General features: G+C 60.6%; 1 protein-coding gene across 2 annotated transcripts in view; it reads right to left on the bottom strand.

Moving 5' to 3' along the window:
* Positions 1-457: 457 nt before the first annotated feature.
* Positions 458-24534, bottom strand: part of Vipr2 (vasoactive intestinal peptide receptor 2) — a 68147-nt gene continuing 44070 nt past the window's right edge. Inside the window, exons 6-13 of one of the 2 annotated variants that reach the window (XM_027923855.2) lie at positions 23074-23215; positions 7570-7720; positions 6943-7003; positions 5705-5774; positions 5466-5557; positions 2880-3009; positions 2775-2816; positions 458-1338 (exon numbers count right to left, since the gene is read on the bottom strand). In XM_027923855.2, coding sequence (XP_027779656.2) covers positions 1159-1338; positions 2775-2816; positions 2880-3009; positions 5466-5557; positions 5705-5774; positions 6943-7003; positions 7570-7720; positions 23074-23215 — 868 coding nt within the window. In that variant the 3' untranslated portion in view covers positions 458-1158. Of the gene's footprint in view, positions 1339-2774; positions 3010-5465; positions 5558-5704; positions 5775-6942; positions 7004-7569; positions 7721-23073; positions 23216-24534 lie in introns of both variants that reach the window. The other variant, XM_027923856.2, reaches the window with a different exon arrangement.

Below are 24534 nucleotides of genomic sequence, written 5' to 3'. Positions count from 1 at the left end.
GGTAGACAGGGTGGGGCCAGCACTGAGTGTGCAGGATGGGGGCCTGGGATGGGGCCTGGGCCGGCTCTGGCCGCTCTGCTGCCCTTCATTCTGTCTTCTGCGGGATGGGGAGTGGGCGTCACCTCCTGCCTCCTTGTCCCACCTGGTCCAGCCTGGCATGGCTGTCATGGTGTGGGCCTCCCTGCCTGCCTGAAGCTACAGCAAAGACTGTGCTGCCCTCTCTGAGGGGGAGCAAGTGGCATAGAGTGTGCCCTGGCACATGCACTGCCCTGGGCTGGCCATCCGTTGGTCTGTGGGTGTTGGGGATGAGCGATCGGCAGGGGGACTGGCTGTGTGCTCCTCCCACACCCCCAGGATGTGGGTGCTCTGTGGCCACGTCAGGGACTCCCCAGCCCTGCCTCTCCACCCTGCAAACAGTCAAAAGAACAGAAAGCAAGAACCCTTCGCAAACATTGGCTAGGAGTGCTTGATACACTTTATATCCCCTTACAGGAGTCTCCATTTAAACAGAAGTAATTTTAAGATCATTTTCATTAAGCGGAGAACAGGGTTGCCCCCAGTGAATCCCTCAGCCCCGGGGCAGATCGCAGGGCTCTGGCCGCCTGTGGGAGGTGCTTGAGCTGCCCAGGAGGCCACTGAAATGCACATGCCCTCCCAGAGGCCAGAGACACAGCCCTGGGGACCAGAGAGCGCTGGGAGGGCGGCTCCTTTCCCCTGGTCTGCCCTGGTCTAAGGAGGAATTTCACAGGAGCTCTGACCTGGCTGCTGGTCAGCACCCTGTGGGGCCAGGACAGGGTGGAGGCTGTGGATGGGGCTGATGCTAGGGTGGCTGTGTCCAGGGCAGCTCCCCGCCTGGGACAGGCCTGGCCAGTGCAGGGGGCAGCAGGGAAGGAGAAGCCCCTCCTCTGCGCCTAGGCTTTGTGTCTGGGGCTCCCCCGTCTCCCTCTGAAACGGATCTGCCTGTGTAGCTGCAGGTTCGGAGCAGAGTGGTCCCAGTGCTGGGGCTCCACAGCTGCCTGTCAACCGCGTGGCCCGTCCCACCCAGGATCAGGCCACCCTGGGATGGATGGGCGCCTCACTGGTGGGGCGGGAGGAAGCAGCTCACCCACGTGGGGACCGCAGCCCGCAGCTCTGCCTGCTCTGCAGTGAGGGGCATGGCTAGAGGACGGAGGTCTCCGTCTGCAGGAAGGATTGGGTGCGGGAGCCCCGGTGGGTCTGCAGGGCGCTCTCTGAGCCGTTCCGGGAGATGGACCAGCTGTGCAGCCGGTAGTCCCGGCCACTGGGTTGGGGCGGGTGCAGGCCGAGGCCTGGCCACCTCCTCTTCAGCTCACACCGCACCTGGCGGGGGGCATTCATCAGGCCTGAGCCTGGATGCAGGCGCTCTCCAGGCCTTCCTCAGAGCCCACCCGGCTGACGGGGCACCACCCTCTCCCTCCCATTTCTGGACAACAGAGCCTGTGGCCCTTTCCCCACATCCCAGTCGGAGGTACAAAGGTGGTCTTGTGGGAGAGAGGGTGGGAGGAGGGACAGGAGAGACCCAGCATAGTGGACCCAGTCCACTCTGCAAGCCTGGGGAGGTTGGGAGAGGCCTCCAGGGCCTCGGGGCACACTAGGCACTTCTGGAAGACCCTCCTCAGCAGCATGGGGCAGGTCCGCTCCGCTCTGCTCTGCTCCTGGGTGGGAGCTTTACCCTCAGGAGGGTGCTGGGGTGGTGAGGAGGGGCAGTGGAGGAAGGTGTGCTGGTGGGCAGTGGACATCAGCCCAGGGGACGCCAGAGACAGCTGAACAGGGCCGGGGTGACCTCAGGTGCGGGGCCAGGCTGGGGCCGGCCGTGTCCACTCTAGGCACAGCCTCCTGGACCCTGCGTGGGCCTTCACCAACTTCCTTCCCCTCTGGGGACTGACAGAGGGGCTGCAGCATCTCTGGAGAGGTGGGCATTGAGGAGCTGCTGCTCCCCAAGAGGGCGTGAGAGCTGCCCGCGGTCTGCAAAGGGCTTCCTTCTCCAGGGGAGGAGCCAGGTGCCAGGCGCAGAGCCCGGAGGGGACATGGGCACTGCCTGGAGTGAACAGGCCCATGGAGAGAGGCTGCAGGGGAGGGCGGCGTGCGGCAGAACCAGGGGACAGGGGCACCAACTCCCGGCTTCATCTTGGGATTGACACGTCTCCTGGTCAGTCCCTGCCCTTCCCCACTAAGGCCCTGGGCTTTCTGGCCTCCTGGTCATGGGTCAGGGAGCAGGATGCTGGGTTCTGGTTTTGCCTCACTTGCAGGGAGGAGCCTGGCTTTGGCAGGAAGGGCCCCTGAGGCTGCTCCAGGGTGGCAGAGAGGCAGGTATGGCCTCTGCCCTCTGAGGCCCAATGGGTAGCAGCAGCCGTCAGTGAGGCCCATGGCAGGAGGGGTCATGGGAGCTGTCCCCTAACCCCCCCCTGGGCTGGCGGGAGACTGGGGTCTCCTGGGTGTCGTGGGAGCTGCCCCCTAACCCCACCCCGGGCTGGCGGGAGACTGGGGTCTCCTGGGTGTTGTGGGAGGTGAACCCTAACCCCACCCTGGGCTGGCGGGAGACTGGGGTCTCCTGGGTGTCGTGGGAGCTGCCCCCTAACCCCACCCCGGGGTGTCGTGGGAGGTGAACCCTAACCCCACCCCGGGCTGGCGGGAGACTGGGGTCTCCTGGGTGTCGTGGGAGCTGCCCCCTAACACCACCCTGGGCTGGCGGGAGACTGGGGTCTCCTGGGTGTCGTGGGAGCCTCCCCTACCCTGCCCCGTGATGCAGGCCTCACCTCACTGTTCAGGAAGCAGTAGAGAACGGCCACCACCAGGCCCTGCAAGAGAGAGGGCGTCAGGGCGGCCCAGGGAGCCCGCCCCCGCCTGCCGGCCGCACCCACCTGGAAGGACCCGCCGCACAGCTCCAACAGGATCTGGTACTTGGCAGAGATGCCGATGGGGAAAGCGGCAAACACCACGTAGTGGACGCCAAACAGTGGGATGAGCAGCAGCGTGGACTTGGCCAGTCTCCTGGGAGAGGGAGAGGATGTCGTGAGTCCCCACCTGCCCACCTGATGGGGTCGTTTTGCAGGGCAGGTGCTGGGCCTGCTCTTCCTCCTCACGGAGACCTGCGCCGGGAGCCATGGCCCTCATCCCGCCTCTCTCTGCAGGCTTGGTGACTGCTCACGAGGGCCAGAGCCCTCACAGGGAGCCTGGGGCTCACCGGCCTCTGTGTGCCCTCCAGTGTGGCCTCAGGCTCACTGTCCTTTATCACTGCCTTCAACAGTGGAGCAACAGCCCTAGACAGGGGGTCTGGTCTCCGACCAAGAGGCGGACCAGCAGAGGGAGGCCCAGGGGCACACATGGGCCCTGGACATGCTGTCACTGGCTGCTAGGCTCCACACACCCCGTGGAATGGAGTGGCCTGGCTGGAGTGACCGCTCTGCTGGACGGAGACCCCGGAGTGGTCACCCTGCCTGGGCAAAACACAGAGTTTCTTGTGCTTCAGATTGGAAATGGCACCATGCATCCAACTCAGCCCTCCTCGCTGCCAGCAGCAGACACCAGCTTGAGCTGACGGAGCTGGTGGGGAGACAGCAGGTTCCGGGCCCACCCTCAGGTCTGGAGCCTCTGAGCTGGGGTCCCAGAAGGGCATTCACCAGTTCCCAGTGAGAGCATGCTTACGGCTATGGCTTTGCCGCCACCTGTAGGGAGCTCCACCCTGAAGTCCTACATCCCTGCCTGGGCACAGCAGCCCCATGGGTGGCCAGGAGCCTGGCCTAACATCCCAGGTGACTCTGTGCCACCCAGCAGTGAGGGTCTCCCGGAAGGACCTGGCTCCTGCCCGCATCAGGGCTGCCAGCAGCCAAGCCCTCAGACAGCCCCATCTCACCTGAAAACCGAGGCCACTGCCCCTCCGCCCCTCCTCCCTCCGTGGCCTCACACCACTCAGGGGAAACGCCTGTCTCCAGACCTCACCCTCTGGGGAATGCAGGTTCCAGATAGTACACGCCCCTTGGCACACAACAGGTGTCCTGCGGGGTTTACCACCAGTGGGATTTCCCCTAACAGACAGCGTTCTCAGAGCCAGAGTGGCTCCCTTCTGCAGTGGGCCTCAGTGTGGGGGCAGGCACCGTCACCAGCTGGCTGACTCTGACTCCGGAGTCCCACCAACGTGCACCTTGACCTCTGAGCCCAGGGCCTGCCACACCCAGTGCCTTGCCCAGGGCCAGCAGGTGGGAGCGGGCCCCGTGGGCAGCGTGATGTGGTAGGGGATCGGGGACCTGTTTTCATTCCTGCTGCCCCCAGGCCAAGCCTGCCGACAGGGTCTCAGGAGGCAGTGTGGGTGTGGCTGACCTTGGGGCCCTTCTCTGCAGAGACTCACAGGGCACAGCTCAGCTCTGCCCTCCTGCCATCCTGGAGGAGCACAGATTTCATTACCCCCATGTAATCGTGTCTCCAAAATAAAAACATCCATCTCCGGACAGATTTCACACCACTTCCAGGGAACCCGAAGGAAAGGTCAGCTCAGCTGTGGAGCAAGATTTGCAGAAAACCCAAATCCCATTATGGGTGACCAGGAGTGACCTCATCCCTGCTTCCTGTCCCTGCGGGCCTGAGGCCAGGGGCTGAGCGTCTCCCAGCACAGCCGTGTGGGCCGGCTCTGGCCTGGGCACTCAGCCGGTGGAGTCTGGCTCCAGGTGGGCCGCACAGACACTTCTTCCTGAATTTCTGCACGCTGTGCCTTAGTTAGACCCAGGTGACCCCAGCCCCACACACTTCCCCAGCTCTGACTCCACGGGTCCTCGGGTCTTGCGACCATGTTTCACCTCACAGACAAGGACACCGAGGACAGAGCAGGTGCTTTCCTCAGGCCCCGGTTGGGATGTGCCCCAGCATTGTGGCCCCAGCCTTCTCCTGATGCCCGCACTTGCCCAGGGAGGGACAAGGAGGCCAGACACCAGAGGGTTAGGGGCTGGGCTGGGCAGTCAGGTGACTGAGGGACGTGGCTCCCAGCCCTTCAGCTACCTGGGCCTGCGCTCCTTGCAGCTGGGCACATGCCTGGGCTGGGTTTCATTTTGTGTGTGGATCATGGATAGAGGTTCACGGCACCTTAGGCATTCCTCAGATCACCTCTGTGTGAGGGGTGGGGCATCACCTGCCCATCAGCGGGCTCCTTCTGGGTGGTGCCAAGACACGGCCTGGCATCAGATGCTATGTGGCCACATGGCCACGGAGCACAGTCTGATGGGGAGAAATATCATAAAACAGAGGGGCAAGTGGCCAAGGGGAGGGGGACTGCAACCGGCCCTGGCAAACCCAATGGGCATTCTCACTACAGGGGGCCCCATGAGCTCCGTGGAAGCCCCCTCTCTCAGCACCAGACACAGCAGACCTGGCCTTAGCTCCAGCTGCATCTGCGGGAACCGGCACCTGAGGACCTTCCAGCCAGCGACAGGGCCCTGCCGGCTCTGGGACCTACTCACTTGTACTGCGACTGGTCGTTCCCGCCGACATCGGGGGACATCAGCTTCTGCAGTAGAATCCTTATGATGCTGATGAAGAGGATGAAGTTGACCTGCAGAGAGGAGAGGGCCCCTGAGAGTTGACAGGGTCCTGCTGGGCTTGCCACCTGGACTTTTGTAGGAAGGCCGGGTGGAGCCGGGCCACCCCCGCTGGTGAGAACCCTGGGGCCGTGGAGCAGAGCAGCACGTAAATGACTCACCAGGATGGAGATCAGGATGGGCATCCGGATCACCCACCAGGGAACGCTGTGCTCGTTGGTGTCCCAGCAGCTGTGAAGGGAAGGAAAATCCTGCCACCCTGGCCACAGCTGCAGATGGGGAGGGCCTCGGGCTGGGCCACGCACCTGGCTGGCTGTTCACCCAGCCCAGGCGCCCAGCTCTGCAGGCGAGAGCTGAGGCTTGTGCCCAGGGGGGTGACTGTCTGGGGCTGTCCACCCAGTGTGACCACCTGTGGTGCCAAGGTGAGCCAAAATGTCCAGGACTCTCCCCAGAGCTGTTTGGGGCTTGACTCAGTTTACACCACGAGAAGGGATTGCTTCCCCTGAAAGTTAGCTTCCTCTCACACTCCGTGGTTTGTATCTTGAATGAAGGTCTAAAGCACCCTCAGAACAGGGCAGGAGGGTCCACTAGGAAGTCCTTCTGCAATGACTGCACCTCTGATTTCCAGCTCCAGGCCTGTTTCCAGTGGCAGCTTCTGCTCACTGCCCTTCAGCCTCTGCCACCAGCTCTGGCCTCCTCTCGAGGCGGGGGCCCTGGCCCTGTCCCAGGCCCCAGCTGGTTTGGCGACGCCATGTGAGGCACTGGGGCTGGGCCCTGAGCTCTAGGGATTGCTCCCAGGACCTGGGGCAGGAGGAGACTCAGCCAGTCGCCCCACAGACCCAGAGGTGACCAGGTGAGCGAGCCGGTCTGGAAGATGTGCCGGGAGGCCCCAGGCTGGCCACCTGTGTGAAAAGCCGCTGAACACAGGACTCTTCCAGGTCGCCCACCTTCCGGATCTGTCACCCAGGGGAGAAGGATGCCAGGGCTGTGCAGGAGGCACACCTGCTGGGAGTGCCCTGCCCTCGTGCGGGGGCCATGGCCTGGCTTTCCATGGACAGAGCAGACGCGCTGGCCCCACCTGGCTGCTTTGGAGCTTGAGAGTTCTCAAGAGGACAGCCAGCCCTCTGCCCACGCCATCTCAGAGCTCAGCTGCATCTGCGCAGTGTCCTTTGGCGGACTGCGCTGTGCTCGGGAGGCCGCCCACCTCCACCTGTTTTGTCCTAGTCTTAGCTACAAGGCTGGTTCAACCCCCTTCTCACGGCCCCTTCACGGACACCCTGGAGACCCCTGCCCACACACGGCGCCTCCAGTCCTTCCACCCAGGCGCATGCCCTCCAGTCCAGACACTCGGCCAACACTGCTGGGCCTCACTCCATGGGCCAGGAGTGTGTGCACTCACCCTGTGTCTTCTAGAGAGAGCCGGGTCGCGGTCCACGCGCCTATGCAGATGGTGGGGATGCCTGCAGAGAGACGCCTCGTCAGGGGCTCAGGCAGGAGCAGCTGTGCACACAGACAGCTCTACCGCTCGGGGTAGCTTCTCAGTCCCAGGACCACGGGCAGGTCTAGCTCAAAGTTGGCCTCAGTGTTCACACTCAGGCCTTGACAGGGAGCTGGGTCGAGGAAACATGTCTGAAAGCTGGGAATCCAGCCGAGATGGGTCTGTGTCACGGAGGCCAGCATGCCACGGTGACACCAGAGTCTGCAGGTCTGCCTATCCCCCACCTGGAGGCATCCCTGCCCTGGTCAGAGCCAGCTCTGCTGCTGGCTTGTGAGCCTGCCCACCTCTGGCCCTCTGCCTGGTGCCCACCATGTGCTGTGCACTGGGTGGGGAGGGGAGATAAATGCCATGTTGCTGCCTGTTGGCAGTTCAGGCTGAACCCGGGATGAAAGGGGCCAGGAACCGCATTCACAGCTCAGACCCTGGTCACCAGCAACACCCAAGTGCGGCCTGCAGGAACCTCTGGTCTGCACAGCCTGACGCTGCAGTGCAGCCTTGTGTGCTGGCTGGCCAGGTGGGAGCCCTTACCCCATCCGATCAGGAGATAGGCCAGGAAGCAGCTGCTGGGCGGGAGGACGGCCACCAGCAGGGTGTGCAGGTAGAGCCCCTCCACCAGGAGCCAGTAGAAGTTCGCCATGATGCAGTACTGGAAGAAGACCAGGCTGAGCTTGCAGCCGACCTGCAGCAACACAGACAGCAGGAGGATGTGCCCGGGACAAAAATAGCCCGCAGCAGGCAGCAGTGCTCTGTTTGTATCAGGACGGCCAGGGTGCTGCGTGGGAGGGGTGATCCACGCAGGGTGTGGTGCTGACCAAGAATGTGTGCGATGTTGGAGGGAGGCCCTCTGCACACCCCACGCCAGGCTCTATCTGCTCAGAGCCTCCAACTCCCCAAGAGAAATACTGGCAGAGGTGGAGGTGAACAACCTCCCGAGAGGTGGCGCGGGCTGGGCAGGCCACCCTTAGGCTCAGCACGCGCCTCCACACCGGTCCACCTTCCAGCCTGGTCATAGGGGCTCCTCTGGCTCTCCACTGTGGACTCGACTCCTGCCCCACTGGGACACGGGGTTGAGGAGGGGGAGGGGGATGAGGAAGGGGGGGAGCTCAGGGAGGTGCCTGCCGGAGGCATGGACACCAGGTGCTGCCTGTCCTGGTCGCTCAGGGCCTGGGCTCCACACTGGATCGAGCAGAGACAGGAAAAGGGGCCAGGCAGAGCGGCTGTTTCCCTCAACAGGGCTTCCAGTGGTGGACGCTGGGAGGAGAACACTGGGCAAACTAGGTGGAGACTCTCAAAGTTCGGACAACCTTTTAAGTTCCCCATTTGTAAGAGTGTTTTAATCTTTGGAAACTTGGAGATGAAAAATAAAGAAAAAATGAGAAATCTGGCAAATAAACTGTTTTCCCTAGGAGTTCTGAAAGGGTTTTCACTGGGAAAAAGCATTACATAAACTAACTCTATTTTAATCTCCCAGATTCCCTTCATATAAACCTACCAGGCATTTCAACATATGTAAAATTGCTACTTTTAATCACTTAGTGTATGCAAAGTTTGCTGAAGAAGAGCAGCACTTCCAACATCCCTGACGGGTGCAGATGTGCACCTGCAGTTATAGGCACCTACCTATGGAAACGCTCCTGGATGGGCAGGTAGGCTACGTGCACAGGGGGTGAACGGACCTCTGCACAGACCTGTGTCCGTGTGGGTCTGAGCACACAGGATGATGAATGCACACCCACATACCTGTGCACATATGTGGGTGGCCACACCTGTGTCTGCACACGGTGATGCATGCACATACACCTGTACACTTGTGAGTGGACACACCTGTCTGCACACAGGGTGATGAATGCACACACACCTGTGCACACATCTGTGGACACACCTGTGTCTGCACATAGGGCGATGCATTTGGGCATCTTCATCTTGGCCCTTCTGAGGTGGTCTGCAGGGCTGCCTGGACCTGACCTGAATACTGAGCCCTAAACGGCCTCCGCCTCTCACTACACGGCCTCCCTTTCTCCTTGGCAGGGCTGGGTGCTGGAGAACCCTGCTTGGGGGAACACCCTGATTCTGGCTGCTCCTCACTGTCGCTCTCCAGGAGTGCAGATCCCAGCACCTTCTGACTGGGGTGTCAGGACAGAGTGGAAGGACGCTGTGATAGCCAACCACCCAAACAGGAAAGCTGTGACTTGTCACCACCCACTGGAATAGTGGGCCAAAGAAACCAAATTTTAAGACCTCTGGGAGGTTCCTGGGAGTGGGCAGCTGTCTGAGTGTGGCCTGCTGCCTTTCCACTCTCGATTCGAGATCCCGTCACGAAACATGAGCAGGATGAGTGACTGGGAGAATGCGTGCCTCACACACGGGAGCCCGGGCTCTATCCTGGCAGCACAGACAGCACAAGACCCCACGCCCACGTCTGCGTGCCCCAGGTCACGTGTCCCTGCCTCTCTCAGGAGATGCTGCTGGAGCGGTCCTGGGCTGGAGGGCAGTTGCGAGAGTAGAGCTGGTGCAGGGACCAGTGTCCTCATGAGGGGGCTGCGGGGTCCCCACCCCTGCACACACAAGAGCCTCTGACCCAGGAGGCCTGTTACAATCTGGACCTGAGGTGTCCCCAGAAACTCATGTGCGGGACGAGGCAAGAGTTCAGAGGTGAAGAGATGGGGCCATGAGACCTCAGCCTACTGCTGCGTCGGCCGCGTGAACAGAGGAGCGGGGTGGTGGGGGGGTGCCCGTGGGGTGTGGCTGGAGGAGTGGGTCCCTGGGGTATGCCTGGGGTCTATGTTTTGTCCTTGGTGAGCAGAGCTGCTTCCGCGCCGTCACATCCTGAGTGCCTCACTCCGCCACGCTCTTCCACCATGACGTGCTGCCTCATCTGGGCCAGAGCTCAGGGTCGGCCGTCTATGGACTGAACCTCTGAAACCACGAGCCACACAGCAACTTCCTGCTCTGCCGATCGTTCCGTCAGGTCTTGCGGCCACAGCCACGGAAAGCTGGCTAAGCAAAGCCCCCACGAGTCAGCAGGTCTGCAACACCTAGGCCTGGGCCCCCGCCGTGGGAAGAGGGGCTCTGGGGGTCCCCGGCGCCCTGGCTGGCCAGCCCACCTGTGAGTCCCTGATGGGAGACAGGGCACCAGGTATCGGGGAGGTGCCTGAAATGTCTGCAGGGCAAAACACAGGGGCAGAGGTGCCACTGCTCCCAGGCCGCGGGGAGGGGACGCACTGTGACTCAGGATGAGGAGGAGAGTGTGTGGAGGGCAACACCATCTTCCTTCTAAAACAGTGACAGGAACCTGGCCTCGTCTGCGGCCACTGGCGCACCCCTCACCAGCCACAGCCTCCGTGAGGACAGGACGTCTGGGCAGCACCATACCCGGTCTTTGCTCTGTCTTTTACAGCTGTGGCTGCAAGCCACAGTCCACAGAATCAGAAGGGCAGGAGGGGCCGGTGGGTGACACGGGGCCCCCCAGTGCGGCCACAGTGGGACAGCAGCTGGAGGCTTGCCAAGGCCAGCTGCCCGTTGGCAGCAGCTTCTAACCTGTGCCTGGCTGGATCCTCTGTGAGCACACCTGTTTGTGCACACAGTGTGTCGGGTGCACCTGTGTTTTTCATGTGCACATGTTCTGTGCACACGCGTGCATGTGTGTGCATGTTGACGGTGTTCACGCCCTGGGCCCTGCTCTCCTCCCGGGGCTGTGGGCCAAGGACCCCGTGTGCTACGGTGCTGTCTTCCTGGACCCAGCCCAGGCTCTAGACCCAACCTCTGATCTGATCCTCTCCTCACAGTCTGGGGAACAGGCGGTGGTCGTCCAGCCCCAGCCCCTGACCCTGCAGGCAGGACACAGGTGCAGGGACCCTCGGCTTGGGCTTCTCAGGGTCCAGCAGGCCCCACATGGAACCTGCTCTGGTGGGCGTAGAGGGCTCTGCTGCAGGCGGCTGCCCAGGAGGAAGCCGCACGGCCTGCAGCCAGGGCAGGGAAGCTCCGCAAGCCTCCTGCTCAGGGGGGTCGCACACGCTCCACGCTCCTCCCAGCACCTTGACAAGGAGGCCTGCTGCTGCTCTGGGGGTGCTCCTGGCGCCTTCTCCGAGGCTAACGTGGGCCCGGGGAAGCGAGGTGGGAACAAAAACGTGCAGAAACGGAGCTGGAGAGATGCTGCTTCCCGCTGGGCGGACCCAGTCTGGCTCCAGGGCAGCTGGCAGCTCAGAGCCTGGCTGTTCTCCAGGCACTCTGTGGCCCCTCCCTCCTGCGGCTGTCTCTGCCCTCCTCTCCCTGCTCGGTCCTCCCTGGTTCAAAACTGCAGGGCCCAGGGCTTGGGCACAGCTGCACCCTCTGTTCTCCAGAGTGCGCCGGGAACGGCCGGGCACCCGCGGCTGCTCTTCCAGGCAGGCATCATGGCGTTCAACAAGGACTTGCCGCTAGAACTGGTTTGGATCCTGCCACCCAGGGCCCAGTTGCCTCACTCATGGGCAGGGTCCTTGTTCTTTCAAGGTGACTGGGCATTGGCCAGCCGACAGCAGCCATGGGAGTGGCCTGGCCTGGGAGGCTGGAGATTCCCTGTGTAGGGGCTGGCCATGGGCTGCTCCAGCCCATTCCCTGTGGAGGGGCCCGGCGCTCCCTCGAGGCAGGGCTGGGGCCTTGGGTCAAAGGGGCAAGAGGAGCTGAGAGCTGCTGCCCAGGGGACTCGGGGCCTGGGGGGTCTGCCAAGGATCTCTGTTTCCTTGGGCGCAGAGCCAAGGAAGACCGCAAAGGGGAGCAGGGCCGAGACCACCAGAGAGAGGGGATCTGGGGCACTCCCTCAGTGTCCACTGCTGTTACACACAAGGGGACCCTGTGTCAGCGTCAGAGCTGGGAGAATATCCACGGGAGTGGGTGTGGAGACAGGGCTGTGCCTGCCCTGGTGACTCCATGGTGTGTAGAACAGCAGTCCTCAGGCTGCACCTGCCCTAGTGACTCCATGGTGTGTAGAACAGCAGTCCTCAGGCTGTGCCTGCCCTAGTGACTCCATGGTGTGTAGGACAGCAGTCCTCAGGCTGTGCCTGCCCTAGTGACTCCATGGTGTGTAGAACAGTAGTCCTCAGGCTGTGCCTGCCCTAGTGACTCCATGGTGTGTAGGACAGCAGTCCTCAGGCTGTGCCTGCCCTAGGGACTCCATGGTGTGTAGGACAGCAGTCCTCAGGCTGCGCCTGCCCTGAGTGACTCCATGGTGTGTAGGACAGCAGTCCTCAGGCTGTGCCTGCCCTAGTGACTCCATGGTGTATAGAACAGCAGTCCTCAGGCTGAGCCTGCCCTAGTGACTCCATGGTGTGTAGAACAGCAGTCCTCAGGCTGTGCCTGCCCTAGTGACTCCATGGTGTGTAGAACAGCAGTCCTCAGGCTGCGCCTGCCCTAGTGACTCCATGGTGTGTAGGACAGCAGTCCTCAGGCTGAGCCTGCCCTAGTGACTCCATGGTGTGTAGAACAGCAGTCCTCAGGCTGCACCTGCCCTAGTGACTCCATGGTGTGTAGGACAGCAGTCCTCAGGCTGTGCCTGCCCTGGTGACTCCATGGTGTGTAGAACAGCAGTCCTCAGGCTGTGCCTGCCCTGGTGACTCCATGGTGTGTAGGACAGCAGTCCTCAGGCTGTACCTGCCCTAGTGACTCCATGGTGTGTGGAACAGCAGTCCTCAGGCTGTACCTGCCCTAGTGACTCCATGGTGTGTAGGACAGCAGTCCTCAGGCTGTGCCTGCCCTAGTGACTCCATGGTGTGTAGAACAGCAGTCCTCAGGCTGCGCCTGCCCTAGTGACTCCATGGTGTATAGGACAGCAGTCCTCAGGCTGTGCCTGCCCTAGTGACTCCATGGTGTGTAGAACAGCAGTCCTCAGGCTGTGCCTGCCCTAGTGACTCCATGGTGTGTAGGACAGCAGTCCTCAGGCTGTGCCTGCCCTGAGTGACTCCATGGTGTGTAGGACAGCAGTCCTCAGGCTGTGCCTGCCCTGAGTGACTCCGTGGTGTGTAGGACAGCAGTCCTCAGGCTGTGCCTGCCCTAGTGACTCCATGGTGTGTAGAACAGCAGCTCTCAGGCTGTGCCTGCCCTAGTGACTCCATGGTGTGTGGAACAGCAGTCCTCAGGCTGTGCCTGCCCTAGTGACTCCATGGTGTGTAGGACAGCAGTCCTCAGGCTGTGCCTGCCCTAGTGACTCCATGGTGTGTAGAACAGCAGTCCTCAGGCTGTGCCTGCCCTAGTGACTCCATGGTGTGTAGAACAGCAGCTCTCAGGCTGTGCCTGCCCTAGTGACTCCATGGTGTGTAGGACAGCAGTCCTCAGGCTGTGCCTGCCCTAGTGACTCCATGGTGTGTAGGACAGCAGTCCTCAGGCTGCGCCTGCCCTAGTGACTCCATGGTGTGTAGAACAGCAGTCCTCAGGCTGTGCCTGCCCTAGTGACTCCATGGTGTGTAGAACAGCAGTCCTCAGGCTGTGCCTGCCCTAGTGACTCCATGGTGTGTAGAACAGCAGTCCTCAGGCTGTGCCTGCCCTAGTGACTCCATGGTGTGTAGGACAGCAGTCCTCAGGCTGTGCCTGCCCTGAGTGACTCCATGGTGTGTAGGACAGCAGTCCTCAGGCTGTGCCTGCCCTGAGTGACTCCGTGGTGTGTAGGACAGCAGTCCTCAGGCTGTGCCTGCCCTAGTGACTCCATGGTGTGTAGAACAGCAGCTCTCAGGCTGTGCCTGCCCTAGTGACTCCATGGTGTGTGGAACAGCAGTCCTCAGGCTGTGCCTGCCCTAGTGACTCCATGGTGTGTAGGACAGCAGTCCTCAGGCTGTGCCTGCCCTAGTGACTCCATGGTGTGTAGAACAGCAGTCCTCAGGCTGTGCCTGCCCTAGTGACTCCATGGTGTGTAGAACAGCAGCTCTCAGGCTGTGCCTGCCCTAGTGACTCCATGGTGTGTAGGACAGCAGTCCTCAGGCTGTGCCTGCCCTAGTGACTCCATGGTGTGTAGGACAGCAGTCCTCAGGCTGCGCCTGCCCTAGTGACTCCATGGTGTGTAGAACAGCAGTCCTCAGGCTGTGCCTGCCCTAGTGACTCCATGGTGTGTAGGACAGCAGTCCTCAGGCTGTGCCTGCCCTAGTGACTCCATGGTGTGTGGAACAGCAGTCCTCAGGCTGTGCCTGCCCTAGTGACTCCATGGTGTGTGGAACAGCAGTCCTCAGGCTGTGCCTGCCCTAGTGACTCCATGGTGTGTAGGACAGCAGTCCTCAGGCTGTGCCTGCCCTAGTGACTCCATGGTGTGTGGAACAGCAGTCCTCAGGCTGTGCCTGCCCTAGTGACTCCATGGTGTGTGGAACAGCAGTCCTCAGGCTGTGCCTTCCCTAGTGACTCCATGGTGTGTAGAACAGCAGTCCTCAGGCTGTGCCTGCCCTAGTGACTCCATGGTGTGTGGAACAGCAGTCCTCAGGCTGTGCCTGCCCTAGTGACTCCATGGTGTGTGGAACAGCAGTCCTCAGGCTGTGCCTGCCCTAGTGACTCCATGGTGTGTAGGACAGCAGTCCTCAGGCTGCGCCTGCCCTAGTGACTCCATGGTGTGTAGGACAGCAGTCCTCAGGCTGTGCCTGCCCTAGTGACTCCATGGTGTGTAGAACAGTAGTCCTCAGGCTGTGCCTGCCCTGGTGACTCCATGGTGTGTAGAACAGTAGTCCTCAGGCTGCGCCTGCCCTGGTGACTCCATGGTGTGTAGGACAGCAGTCCTCAGGCTGTGCCTGTCCTGAGTGACTCCATGGTGTGTAGGACAGCAGTCCTCAGGCTGTGCCTGCCCTGAGTGACTCCATGGTGTGTAGGACAGCAGTCCTCAGGCTGTGCCTGCCTGAGTGACTCCATGGTGTGTAGGACAGCAGTCCTCAGGCTGTACCTGCCCTAGTGACTCCATGGTGTGTAGGACAGCAGTCCTCAGGCTGTGCCTGTCCTGAGTGACTCCATGGTGTGTAGGACAGCAGTCCTCAGGCTGTGCCTGTCCTGAGTGACTCCATGGTGTGTAGAACAGCAGTCCTCAGGCTGCGCCTGCCCTAGTGACTCCATGGTGTGTAGGACAGCAGTCCTCAGGCTGTACCTGCCCTAGTGACTCCATGGTGTGTAGGACAGCAGCTCTCAGGCTGTGCCTGTCCTGAGTGACTCCATGGTGTGTAGGACAGCAGTCCTCAGGCTGTACCTGCCCTAGTGACTCCATGGTGTGTAGAACAGCAGTCCTCAGGCTGTGCCTGCCCTAGTGACTCCATGGTGTGTAGGACAGCAGTCCTCAGGCTGTGCCTGCCCTAGTGACTCCATGGTGTGTAGAACAGCAGCTCTCAGGCTGTGCCTGCCCTAGTGACTCCATGGTGTGTAGAACAGCAGTCCTCAGGCTGTGCCTGCCCTAGTGACTCCATGGTGTGTAGGACAGCAGTCCTCAGGCTGTGCCTGCCCTAGTGACTCCATGGTGTGTAGAACAGCAGCTCTCAGGCTGTGCCTGCCCTAGTGACTCCATGGTGTGTGGAACAGCAGTCCTCAGGCTGTGCCTGCCCTAGTGACTCCATGGTGTGTAGGACAGCAGTCCTCAGGCTGTGCCTGCCCTAGTGACTCCATGGTGTGTAGAACAGCAGTCCTCAGGCTGTGCCTGCCCTAGTGACTCCATGGTGTGTAGGACAGCAGTCCTCTGGCTGAGCCTGCCCCGAGTTACTCCATGGTGTGTGGAACAGCAGTCCTCAGGCTGTGCCTTCCCTAGTGACTCCATGGTGTGTAGGACAGCAGTCCTCAGGCTGTGCCTGCCCTGGTGACTCCATGGTGTGTAGGACAGCAGTCCTCAGGCTGTGCCTGCCCTAGTGACTCCATGGTGTGTGGAACAGCAGTCCTCAGGCTGTGCCTGCCCTAGTGACTCCATGGTGTGTAGGACAGCAGTCCTCAGGCTGTGCCTGCCCTAGTGACTCCATGGTGTGTGGAACAGCAGTCCTCAGGCTGTGCCTGCCCTAGTGACTCCATGGTGTGTAGGACAGCAGTCCTCAGGCTGCGCCTGCCCTAGTGACTCCATGGTGTGTAGGACAGCAGTCCTCAGGCTGCGCCTGCCCTAGTGACTCCATGGTGTACAGAACAGCAGTCCTCAGGCTGTGCCTGCCCTAGTGACTCCATGGTGTGTAGAACAGCAGTCCTCAGGCTGTGCCTGCCCTAGTGACTCCATGGTGTATAGAACAGCAGTCCTCAGGCTGTGCCTGCCCTAGTGACTCCATGGTGTGTAGAACAGCAGTCCTCAGGCTGCGCCTGTCCTAGTGACTCCATGGTGTGCAGAACAGCAGCTCTCAGGCTGTGCCTGCCCTAGTGACTCCATGGTGTGTAGAACAGCAGTCCTCAGGCTGTGCCTGCCCTAGTGACTCCATGGTGTGTAGGACAGCAGTCCTCAGGCTGCGCCTGCCCTAGTGACTCCATGGTGTGTAGGACAGCAGTCCTCAGGCTGTGCCTGCCCTAGTGACTCCATGGTGTGTGGAACAGCAGTCCTCAGGCTGCCTGCCCTAGTGACTCCATGGTGTGTAGGACAGCAGTCCTCAGGCTGTGCCTGCCCTAGTGACTCCATGGTGTGTGGAACAGCAGTCCTCAGGCTGTGCCTGCCCTAGTGACTCCATGGTGTGTAGAACAGCAGTCCTCAGGCTGTGCCTGCCCTAGTGACTCCATGGTGTGTGGAACAGCAGTCCTCAGGCTGTGCCTGCCCTAGTGACTCCATGGTGTGTAGAACAGCAGTCCTCAGGCTGTGCCTGCCCTAGTGACTCCATGGTGTGTAGGACAGCAGTCCTCAGGCTGTGCCTGCCCTAGTGACTCCATGGTGTGTAGAACAGCAGTCCTCAGGCTGTGCCTGCCCTAGTGACTCCATGGTGTGTGGAACAGCAGTCCTCAGGCTGTGCCTGCCCTAGTGACTCCATGGTGTGTAGAACAGCAGTCCTCAGGCTGTGTCTGCCCTAGTGACTCCATGGTGTGTAGGACAGCAGTCCTCAGGCTGTGCCTGCCCTAGTGACTCCATGGTGTGTAGAACAGCAGTCCTCAGGCTGCGCCTGCCCTAGTGACTCCATGGTGTGCAGAACAGCAGTCCTCAGGCTGCGCCTGCCCTAGTGACTCCATGGTGTGTAGGACAGCAGTCCTCAGGCTGTGCCTGCCCTAGTGACTCCATGGTGTGCGGAACAGCAGTCCTCAGGCTGCGCCTGCCCTAGTGACTCCATGGTGTGTAGAACAGCAGTCCTCAGGCTGTGCCTGCCCTAGTGACTCCATGGTGTGTAGAACAGCAGTCCTCAGGCTGTGCCTGCCCTAGTGACTCCATGGTGTGTGGAACAGCAGTCCTCAGGCTGTGCCTGCCCTAGTGACTCCATGGTGTGTAGAACAGCAGTCCTCAGGCTGTGCCTGCCCTAGTGACTCCATGGTGTGTGGAACAGCAGTCCTCAGGCTGTGCCTGCCCTAGTGACTCCATGGTGTGTAGAACAGCAGTCCTCAGGCTGTGTCTGCCCTAGTGACTCCATGGTGTGTAGGACAGCAGTCCTCAGGCTGTGCCTGCCCTAGTGACTCCATGGTGTGTAGAACAGCAGTCCTCAGGCTGCGCCTGCCCTAGTGACTCCATGGTGTGCAGAACAGCAGTCCTCAGGCTGCGCCTGCCCTAGTGACTCCATGGTGTGTAGGACAGCAGTCCTCAGGCTGTGCCTGCCCTAGTGACTCCATGGTGTGTGGAACAGCAGTCCTCAGGCTGTGCCTGCCCTAGTGACTCCATGGTGTGTAGAACAGCAGTCCTCAGGCTGTGCCTGCCCTAGTGACTCCATGGTGTGTAGAACAGCAGTCCTCAGGCTGTGCCTGCCCTAGTGACTCCATGGTGTGTAGGACAGCAGTCCTCAGGCTGCGCCTGCCCTAGTGACTCCATGGTGTGTGGAACAGCAGTCCTCAGGCTGTACCTGCCCTAGTGACTCCATGGTGTGTAGAACAGCAGTCCTCAGGCTGCGCCTGCCCTAGTGACTCCATGGTGTGTAGGACAGCAGTCCTCAGGCTGTGCCTGCCCTAGTGTATCCATGGTGTGTAGAACAGCAGTCCTCAGGCTGTGCCTGCCCTAGTGACTCCATGGTGTGTAGGACAGCAGTCCTCAGGCTGTGCCTGCCCTAGTGACTCCATGGTGTGTAGGACAGCAGTCCTCAGGCTGCGCCTGCCCTAGTGACTCCATGGTGTGTAGAACAGCAGTCCTCAGGCTGCGCCTGCCCTAGTGACTCCATGGTGTGTAGAACAGCAGTCCTCAGGCTGTGCCTGCCCTAGTGACTCCATGGTGTGTAGGACAGCAGTCCTCAGGCTGTGCCTGCCCTAGTGACTCCATGGTGTGTAGGACAGCAGTCCTCAGGCTGCGCCTGCCCTGGTGACTCCATGGTGTGTAGAACAGCAGTCCTCAGGCTGTGCCTGTCCTAGTGACTCCATGGTGTGTAGGACAGCAGCTCTCAGGCTGCGCCTGCCCTAGTGACTCCATGGTGTGTAGAACAGCAGTCCTCAGGTTGTGCCTGCCCTAGTGAATCCATGGTGTGTAGGACAGCAGTCCTCAGGCTGTACCTGCCCTAGTGACTCCATGGTGTGTAGGACAGCAGTCCTCAGGCTGTGCCTGCCCTAGTGACTCCATGGTGTGTAGGACAGCAGTCCTCAGGCTGTGCCTGCCCTAGTGACTCCATGGTGTGTAGAACAGCAGTCCTCAGGCTGTGCCTGCCCTAGTGACTCCATGGTGTGTAGGACAGCAGTCCTCAGGCTGTGCCTGCCCTAGTGACTCCATGGTGTGTAGGACAGCAGTCCTCAGGCTGTGCCTGCCCTAGTGACTCCATGGTGTGTAGAACAGCAGTCCTCAGGCTGTGCCTGCCCTAGTGACTCCATGGTGTGTAGGACAGCAGTCCTCAGGCTGTACCTGCCCTAGTGACTCCATGGTGTGTAGGACAGCAGTCCTCAGGCTGTGCCTGCCCTAGTGACTCCATGGTGTGTAGAACAGCAGTCCTCAGGCTGTGCCTGCCCTAGTGACTCCATGGTGTGTAGGACAGCAGTCCTCAGGCTGTGCCTGCCCTAGTGACTCCATGGTGTGTAGAACAGCAGTCCTCAGGCTGTGTCTGCCCTAGTGACTCCATGGTGTGTAGGACAGCAGTCCTCAGGCTGTGCCTGCCCTAGTGACTCCATGGTGTGTAGGACAGCAGTCCTCAGGCTGTGCCTGCCCTAGTGACTCCATGGTGTGTGGAACAGCAGTCCTCAGGCTGTGCCTGCCCTAGTGACTCCATGGTGTGTGGAACAGCAGTCCTCAGGCTGTGCCTGCCCTAGTGACTCCATGGTGTGCAGAACAGCAGTCCTCAGGCTGTGCCTGCCCTAGTGACTCCATGGTGTGTAGAACAGCAGTGCTCAGGCTGTGCCTGCCCTAGTGACTCCATGGTGTGTGGAACAGCAGTCCTCAGGCTGTGCCTGCCCTAGTGACTCCATGGTGTGTGGAACAGCAGTCCTCAGGCTGCGCCTGCCCTAGTGACTCCATGGTGTGTAGGACAGCAGTCCTCAGGCTGTGCCTGCCCTAGTGACTCCATGGTGTGTAGGACAGCAGTCCTCAGGCTGTGCCTGCCCTAGTGACTCCATGGTGTGTAGAACAGCAGTCCTCAGGCTGTGCCTGCCCTAGTGACTCCATGGTGTGTAGGACAGCAGTCCTCAGGCTGTGCCTGCCCTAGTGACTCCATGGTGTGTAGAACAGCAGTCCTCAGGCTGTGCCTGCCCTAGTGACTCCATGGTGTGTAGGACAGCAGTCCTCAGGCTGTGCCTGCCCTAGTGACTCCATGGTGTGTGGAACAGCAGTCCTCAGGCTGTGCCTGCCCTAGTGACTCCATGGTGTGTAGAACAGCAGTCCTCAGGCTGTGCCTGCCCTAGTGACTCCATGGTGTGTAGGACAGCAGTCCTCAGGCTGTATCTGCCCTGAGTGACTCCATGGTGTGTAGGACAGCAGTCCTCAGGCTGCGCCTGCCCTAGTGACTCCATGGTGTGTAGCACAGCAGTCCTCAGGCTGGGCCTGCCCTGAGTGACTCCATGGTGTGTAGGACAGCAGTCCTCAGGCTGTGCCTGCCCTGAGTGACTCCATGGTGTGTAGAACAGCAGTCCTCAGGCTGTGCCTGCCCTGAGTGACTCCATGGTGTGTAGGACAGCAGTCCTCAGGCTGTGCCTGCCCTAGTGACTCCATGGTGTGTAGGACAGCAGTCCTCAGGCTGTGCCTGCCCTAGTGACTCCATGGTGTGTAGGATAGCAGTCATCAGGCTGTACCTGCCCTAGTGACTCCATGGTGTGTAGAACAGCAGTCCTCTGGCTGAGCCTGCCCCGAGTTACTCCATGGTGTGCAGAACAGCAGCTCCCAGCCTGTGCCTGCCCTAGTGACTCCATGGTGTGTAGGACAGCAGTCCTCAGGCTGTGCCTGCCCTAGTGTATCCATGGTGTGTAGAACAGCAGTCCTCAGGCTGTGCCTGCCCTAGTGACTCCATGGTGTGTAGAACAGCAGTCCTCAGGCTGTGCCTGCCCTGGTGACTCCATGGTGTGTAGGACAGCAGTCCTCAGGCTGTGCCTGCCCTAGTGACTCCATGGTGTGTAGAACAGCAGTCCTCAGGCTGCGCCTGCCCTAGTGACTCCATGGTGTGTAGGACAGCAGTCCTCAGGCTGTGCCTGCCCTGGTGACTCCATGGTGTGTAGGACAGCAGACCTCAGGCTGTGCCTGCCCTGGTGACTCCATGGTGTGTAGGACAGCAGTCCTCAGGCTGTGCCTGCCCTAGTGACTCCATGGTGAGTGGAACAGCAGTCCTCAGGCTGTGCCTGCCCTAGTGACTCCATGGTGTGTAGGACAGCAGTCCTCAGGCTGTGCCTGCCCTAGTGACTCCATGGTGTGTAGGACAGCAGTCCTCAGGCTGCACCTGCCCTAGTGACTCCATGGTGTGTAGAACAGCAGTCCTCAGGCTGCGCCTGCCCTGGTGACTCCATGGTGTGTAGGACAGCAGTCCTCAGGCTGCACCTGCCCTAGTGACTCCATGGTGTGTAGAACAGCAGTCCTCAGGCTGCGCCTGCCCTGGTGACTCCATGGTGTGTAGGACAGCAGTCCTCAGGCTGTGCCTGCCCTAGTGACTCCATGGTGTGTAGGACAGCAGTCCTCAGGCTGTGCCTGCCCTGAGTGACTCCATGGTGTGTAGGACAGCAGTCCTCAGGCTGTGCCTGCGCTAGTGACTCCATGGTGTGTAGGACAGCAGTCCTCAGGCTGTGCCTGCCCTAGTGACTCCATGGTGTGTAGGATAGCAGTCCTCAGGCTGTACCTGCCCTAGTGACTCCATGGTGTGTAGAACAGCAGTCCTCTGGCTGAGCCTGCCCCGAGTTACTCCATGGTGTGCAGAACAGTAGCTCCCAGCCTGTGCCTGCCCTAGTGACTCCATAGTGTGCAGAACAGCAGCTCCCAGCCTGTGCCTGTCCTGAGTTAACACATTCTTTTGAGCAGTAGTTTGCCACGTGCTTTTGCATGTGAGTACAATCGCCAGGTGGTGAAGCTCCACTCCTTGTTGTACAAGTAAACTCCACCATCTGCCTGGCACCACCATATGGCCCAGATTGATAAAGAGCTTACTTGTGCCAACTTAAGAAACTACATCCCGAGCACCTGGATGCGCAGACATTCCAAACCATACCCAGAACACCAGCCATGGGAACTCATCACTCCTCCAGATGACAAACCTTCAGAGACCCACAAAAGGAGCAGCCCCCGAGAAACACAGCGTCACTCGACTTCATCATGGTGCCACTCCTCTTGGGGCTCATTCGGGGAAATCACCATGGTGACGAGCCACTGATCTCCTGTCCCTATTGAGCTTCAGCACAGCCTGTCTCTGCTGCCTGTGATGGCCACACCTCGAGCTGACACTCTGACACTGAAACGGCAGAAGTCCATCTGGACCCGCTTGGACAGCTCACCTGACCACCTACGGTGGCTCTGCTTTCTGCTGGCTCAGTACGCTGCAGCCCGCTGGTCACTTTAACCCTTTCTTAGTCTTCCAGGACCTGTTTGTACAGGGTTGTGTGGTGTGTGCTGTGTGACTGCAGAGCCAGTTGTTAGAAACCAAGAGGTCTGCCCGTCTGTGACCACCAGGTCACCTGTGTTCTTGGAGCCACTGCTGACAGTTAATTGCTGCTGCTCCACACCTGGCAGTGTGGAGACAGGCATGTTCTGTGTTAGGGAGGGCTCGCTCATGACATGGGGACTGCCAGTGGGAACCCTGCTTTTAACTGTGTTCTGACAACAGACTCCTCTGTTGATCCGGTCCTGCACCATGAGTCAGGCCACGGAGAAATGCAGCTCCCTGCCGGGGACCGTGATGGCCCCACGCTGATGTGCTATGGAGTTCTAACAGGCTTTCCCTCAAAATGGAGAAGACATGCCTGGAGTGTGAGGCAAGCCCCTGCCCAGCTCCCCAGGGCTGGTGCCTCAGCAGGAGGGAGGCACCAGAACCCCAAATGCGGGGCCCTGTGCACCAGCAGAGAGACTTGGGAAGACCCGCATGGAGCAGGCACCAGTGGGCCTTTGCTGTGTTAGCTTGACTGAGATCCTCCGTGGCCCCTAACAAGCACCCTGAACACAGTGTTGGCAGAGGCACAGTGTGGGTCAGCTGCCCCGCCTCCATACACAGTCGCTGGCGTTGTCTACCCCGGCATCACAGAGTTGCACACGCACATCGACAGACGTGACCTGTCCCCGATCTGGTGCTGTGTGGGACCTCCTCTGGCAGTCTGGGTGGAAGCACCTGCTGCTCAGGGACTCAGGGGCCGGCACTCACTGTGCTGTACTTCCCACCCTGGAGCTGCTGCTGCTGGCCCGTCTCCATCTGGAGCTCAGTCTGTGGAGTCAGGGCTCAGGGCCCCGGCAGGCCTGGTCCCCACCCCCCGCTGCTGACCTGCACCCTGGGCTAGGGTCCCAGTCTCTCAGCCCGCCCAGGACCAGGGAGTTTGCCCCTCCCTGGAAAGCCCTGCCCTCGGGGACAGCCTTACCCATGAGGATGGCTGGTCGGGGCAGTGCAGGGTGCCCGAGCTGGAGTAGAGGACATTATCCTTGACCAAAACTGAGATGGCCCTCAGGATGAAGGACAGGAACAGGTTCAGGTGGATGTAGTTCCTGGTGCAGTGCAGCTTCCTGTGGGAGGGGAGGGACAGTCAGACGCTGGTTTTCTGGACTCTCAAGCAATCTCCTGTGTGGCTTCTTCTGATGAAGTTGATTTAGTTAACGATTTCCCCATCATTGTAGATTTAGGTTGCTTCCGGTTTTGCATTATGATAAACAGTTTTGCACAAAGTCTTTGCCCTTATTTCAGACTGTTCATGAGGTCAGAGTCAAGGTAAACGCCTAGCGCAAAGCCACAGGTGGGCTTCCTCACAGAGGGCAGGTGGGGCAGGCCGAGCCTGGACTGGGGCTGCTCCTCCACCCTGGCCTCTTGGGCTCAGCCCCAGGATTCAGGCTGACGAGGTCGTCTCCCCTTGGAGTCTCTTGCACACCCAGATTCTTCTGCTCTGAGAGGGGGCGGCAGCCCCAGGCTCCCCCTTTGCTCAGCCTGTTGATCCTCACTGGTCTCAACAGCTCCGACCACGATGTCTGGGTTCCTGTGTCAGGTGGGAAGGTTGCCCTCTGCCAACACCGACTTCCCCCAGGAACACCAGTACTGAGGATGGTCTGCCCAGCAGCACACCTCCATAGACCCCCAGGCATCCCCTTCCTGACCCCTCCTGAAGGGTGCCTGTGGTGATACGTCAGATGCACAGGTCCATGCCCCCCACTTCAACTGCACCCCTCTCTCCTAGTCACTCTGGGGTGCAGGGTGTGTGGGAGCTCTGCAGGGTGTGTGTGTGTGTGGGGGAGCTCTGCGGGGTGTGTGTGTGTGTGTAGCTCTGTGGGGTGTGTGTGGGGGGGAGCTCTGCAGGGTGTGTGTGTGTGGGGAGCTCTGTGGGGTGTGTGTGTGTGTGGGGAGCTCTGCAGGGTGTGTGTGTGGGGGGGGAGCTCTGTGGGGTGTGTGTGTGTGTGGGAAGTCTGCAGGGTGTGTGTGTGGGGGGGAGCTCTGCAGGGTGTGTGTGTGTGTGGGGAGCTCTGCAGGGTGTGTGTGTGTGGGGGAGCTCTGCAGGGTGTGTGTGTGGGGGGGAGCTCTGCAGGGTGTGTGTGTGTGTGGGGAGCTCTGTGGGGTGTGTGTGTGTGTGTGGGAAGTCTGCAGGGTGTGTGTGTGTGTGGGGAGCTCTGCAGGGTGTGTGTGTGGGGGGGAGCTCTGCAGGGTGTGTGTGTGTGTGGGGAGGTCTGCAGGGTGTGTGTGTGTGTGTGGAGCTCTGCAGGGTGTGTGTGTGTGTGGGGAGCTCTGCAGGGTGTGTGTGTGTGTGTGGAGCTCTGCAGGGTGTGTGTGTGTGGGGAGCTCTGTGGGGTGTGTGTGTGTGTGGAGCTCTGCGGGGTGTGTGTGTGTGTGGGGAGCTCTG

This window comes from Marmota flaviventris, chromosome 1 (assembly GCF_047511675.1).
Source record: "Marmota flaviventris isolate mMarFla1 chromosome 1, mMarFla1.hap1, whole genome shotgun sequence".
NCBI lineage: Eukaryota > Metazoa > Chordata > Mammalia > Rodentia > Sciuridae > Marmota > Marmota flaviventris.
Note: the sequence above shows the minus strand (reverse complement) of the source record. Positions and strands in the feature narration are given on the sequence as shown.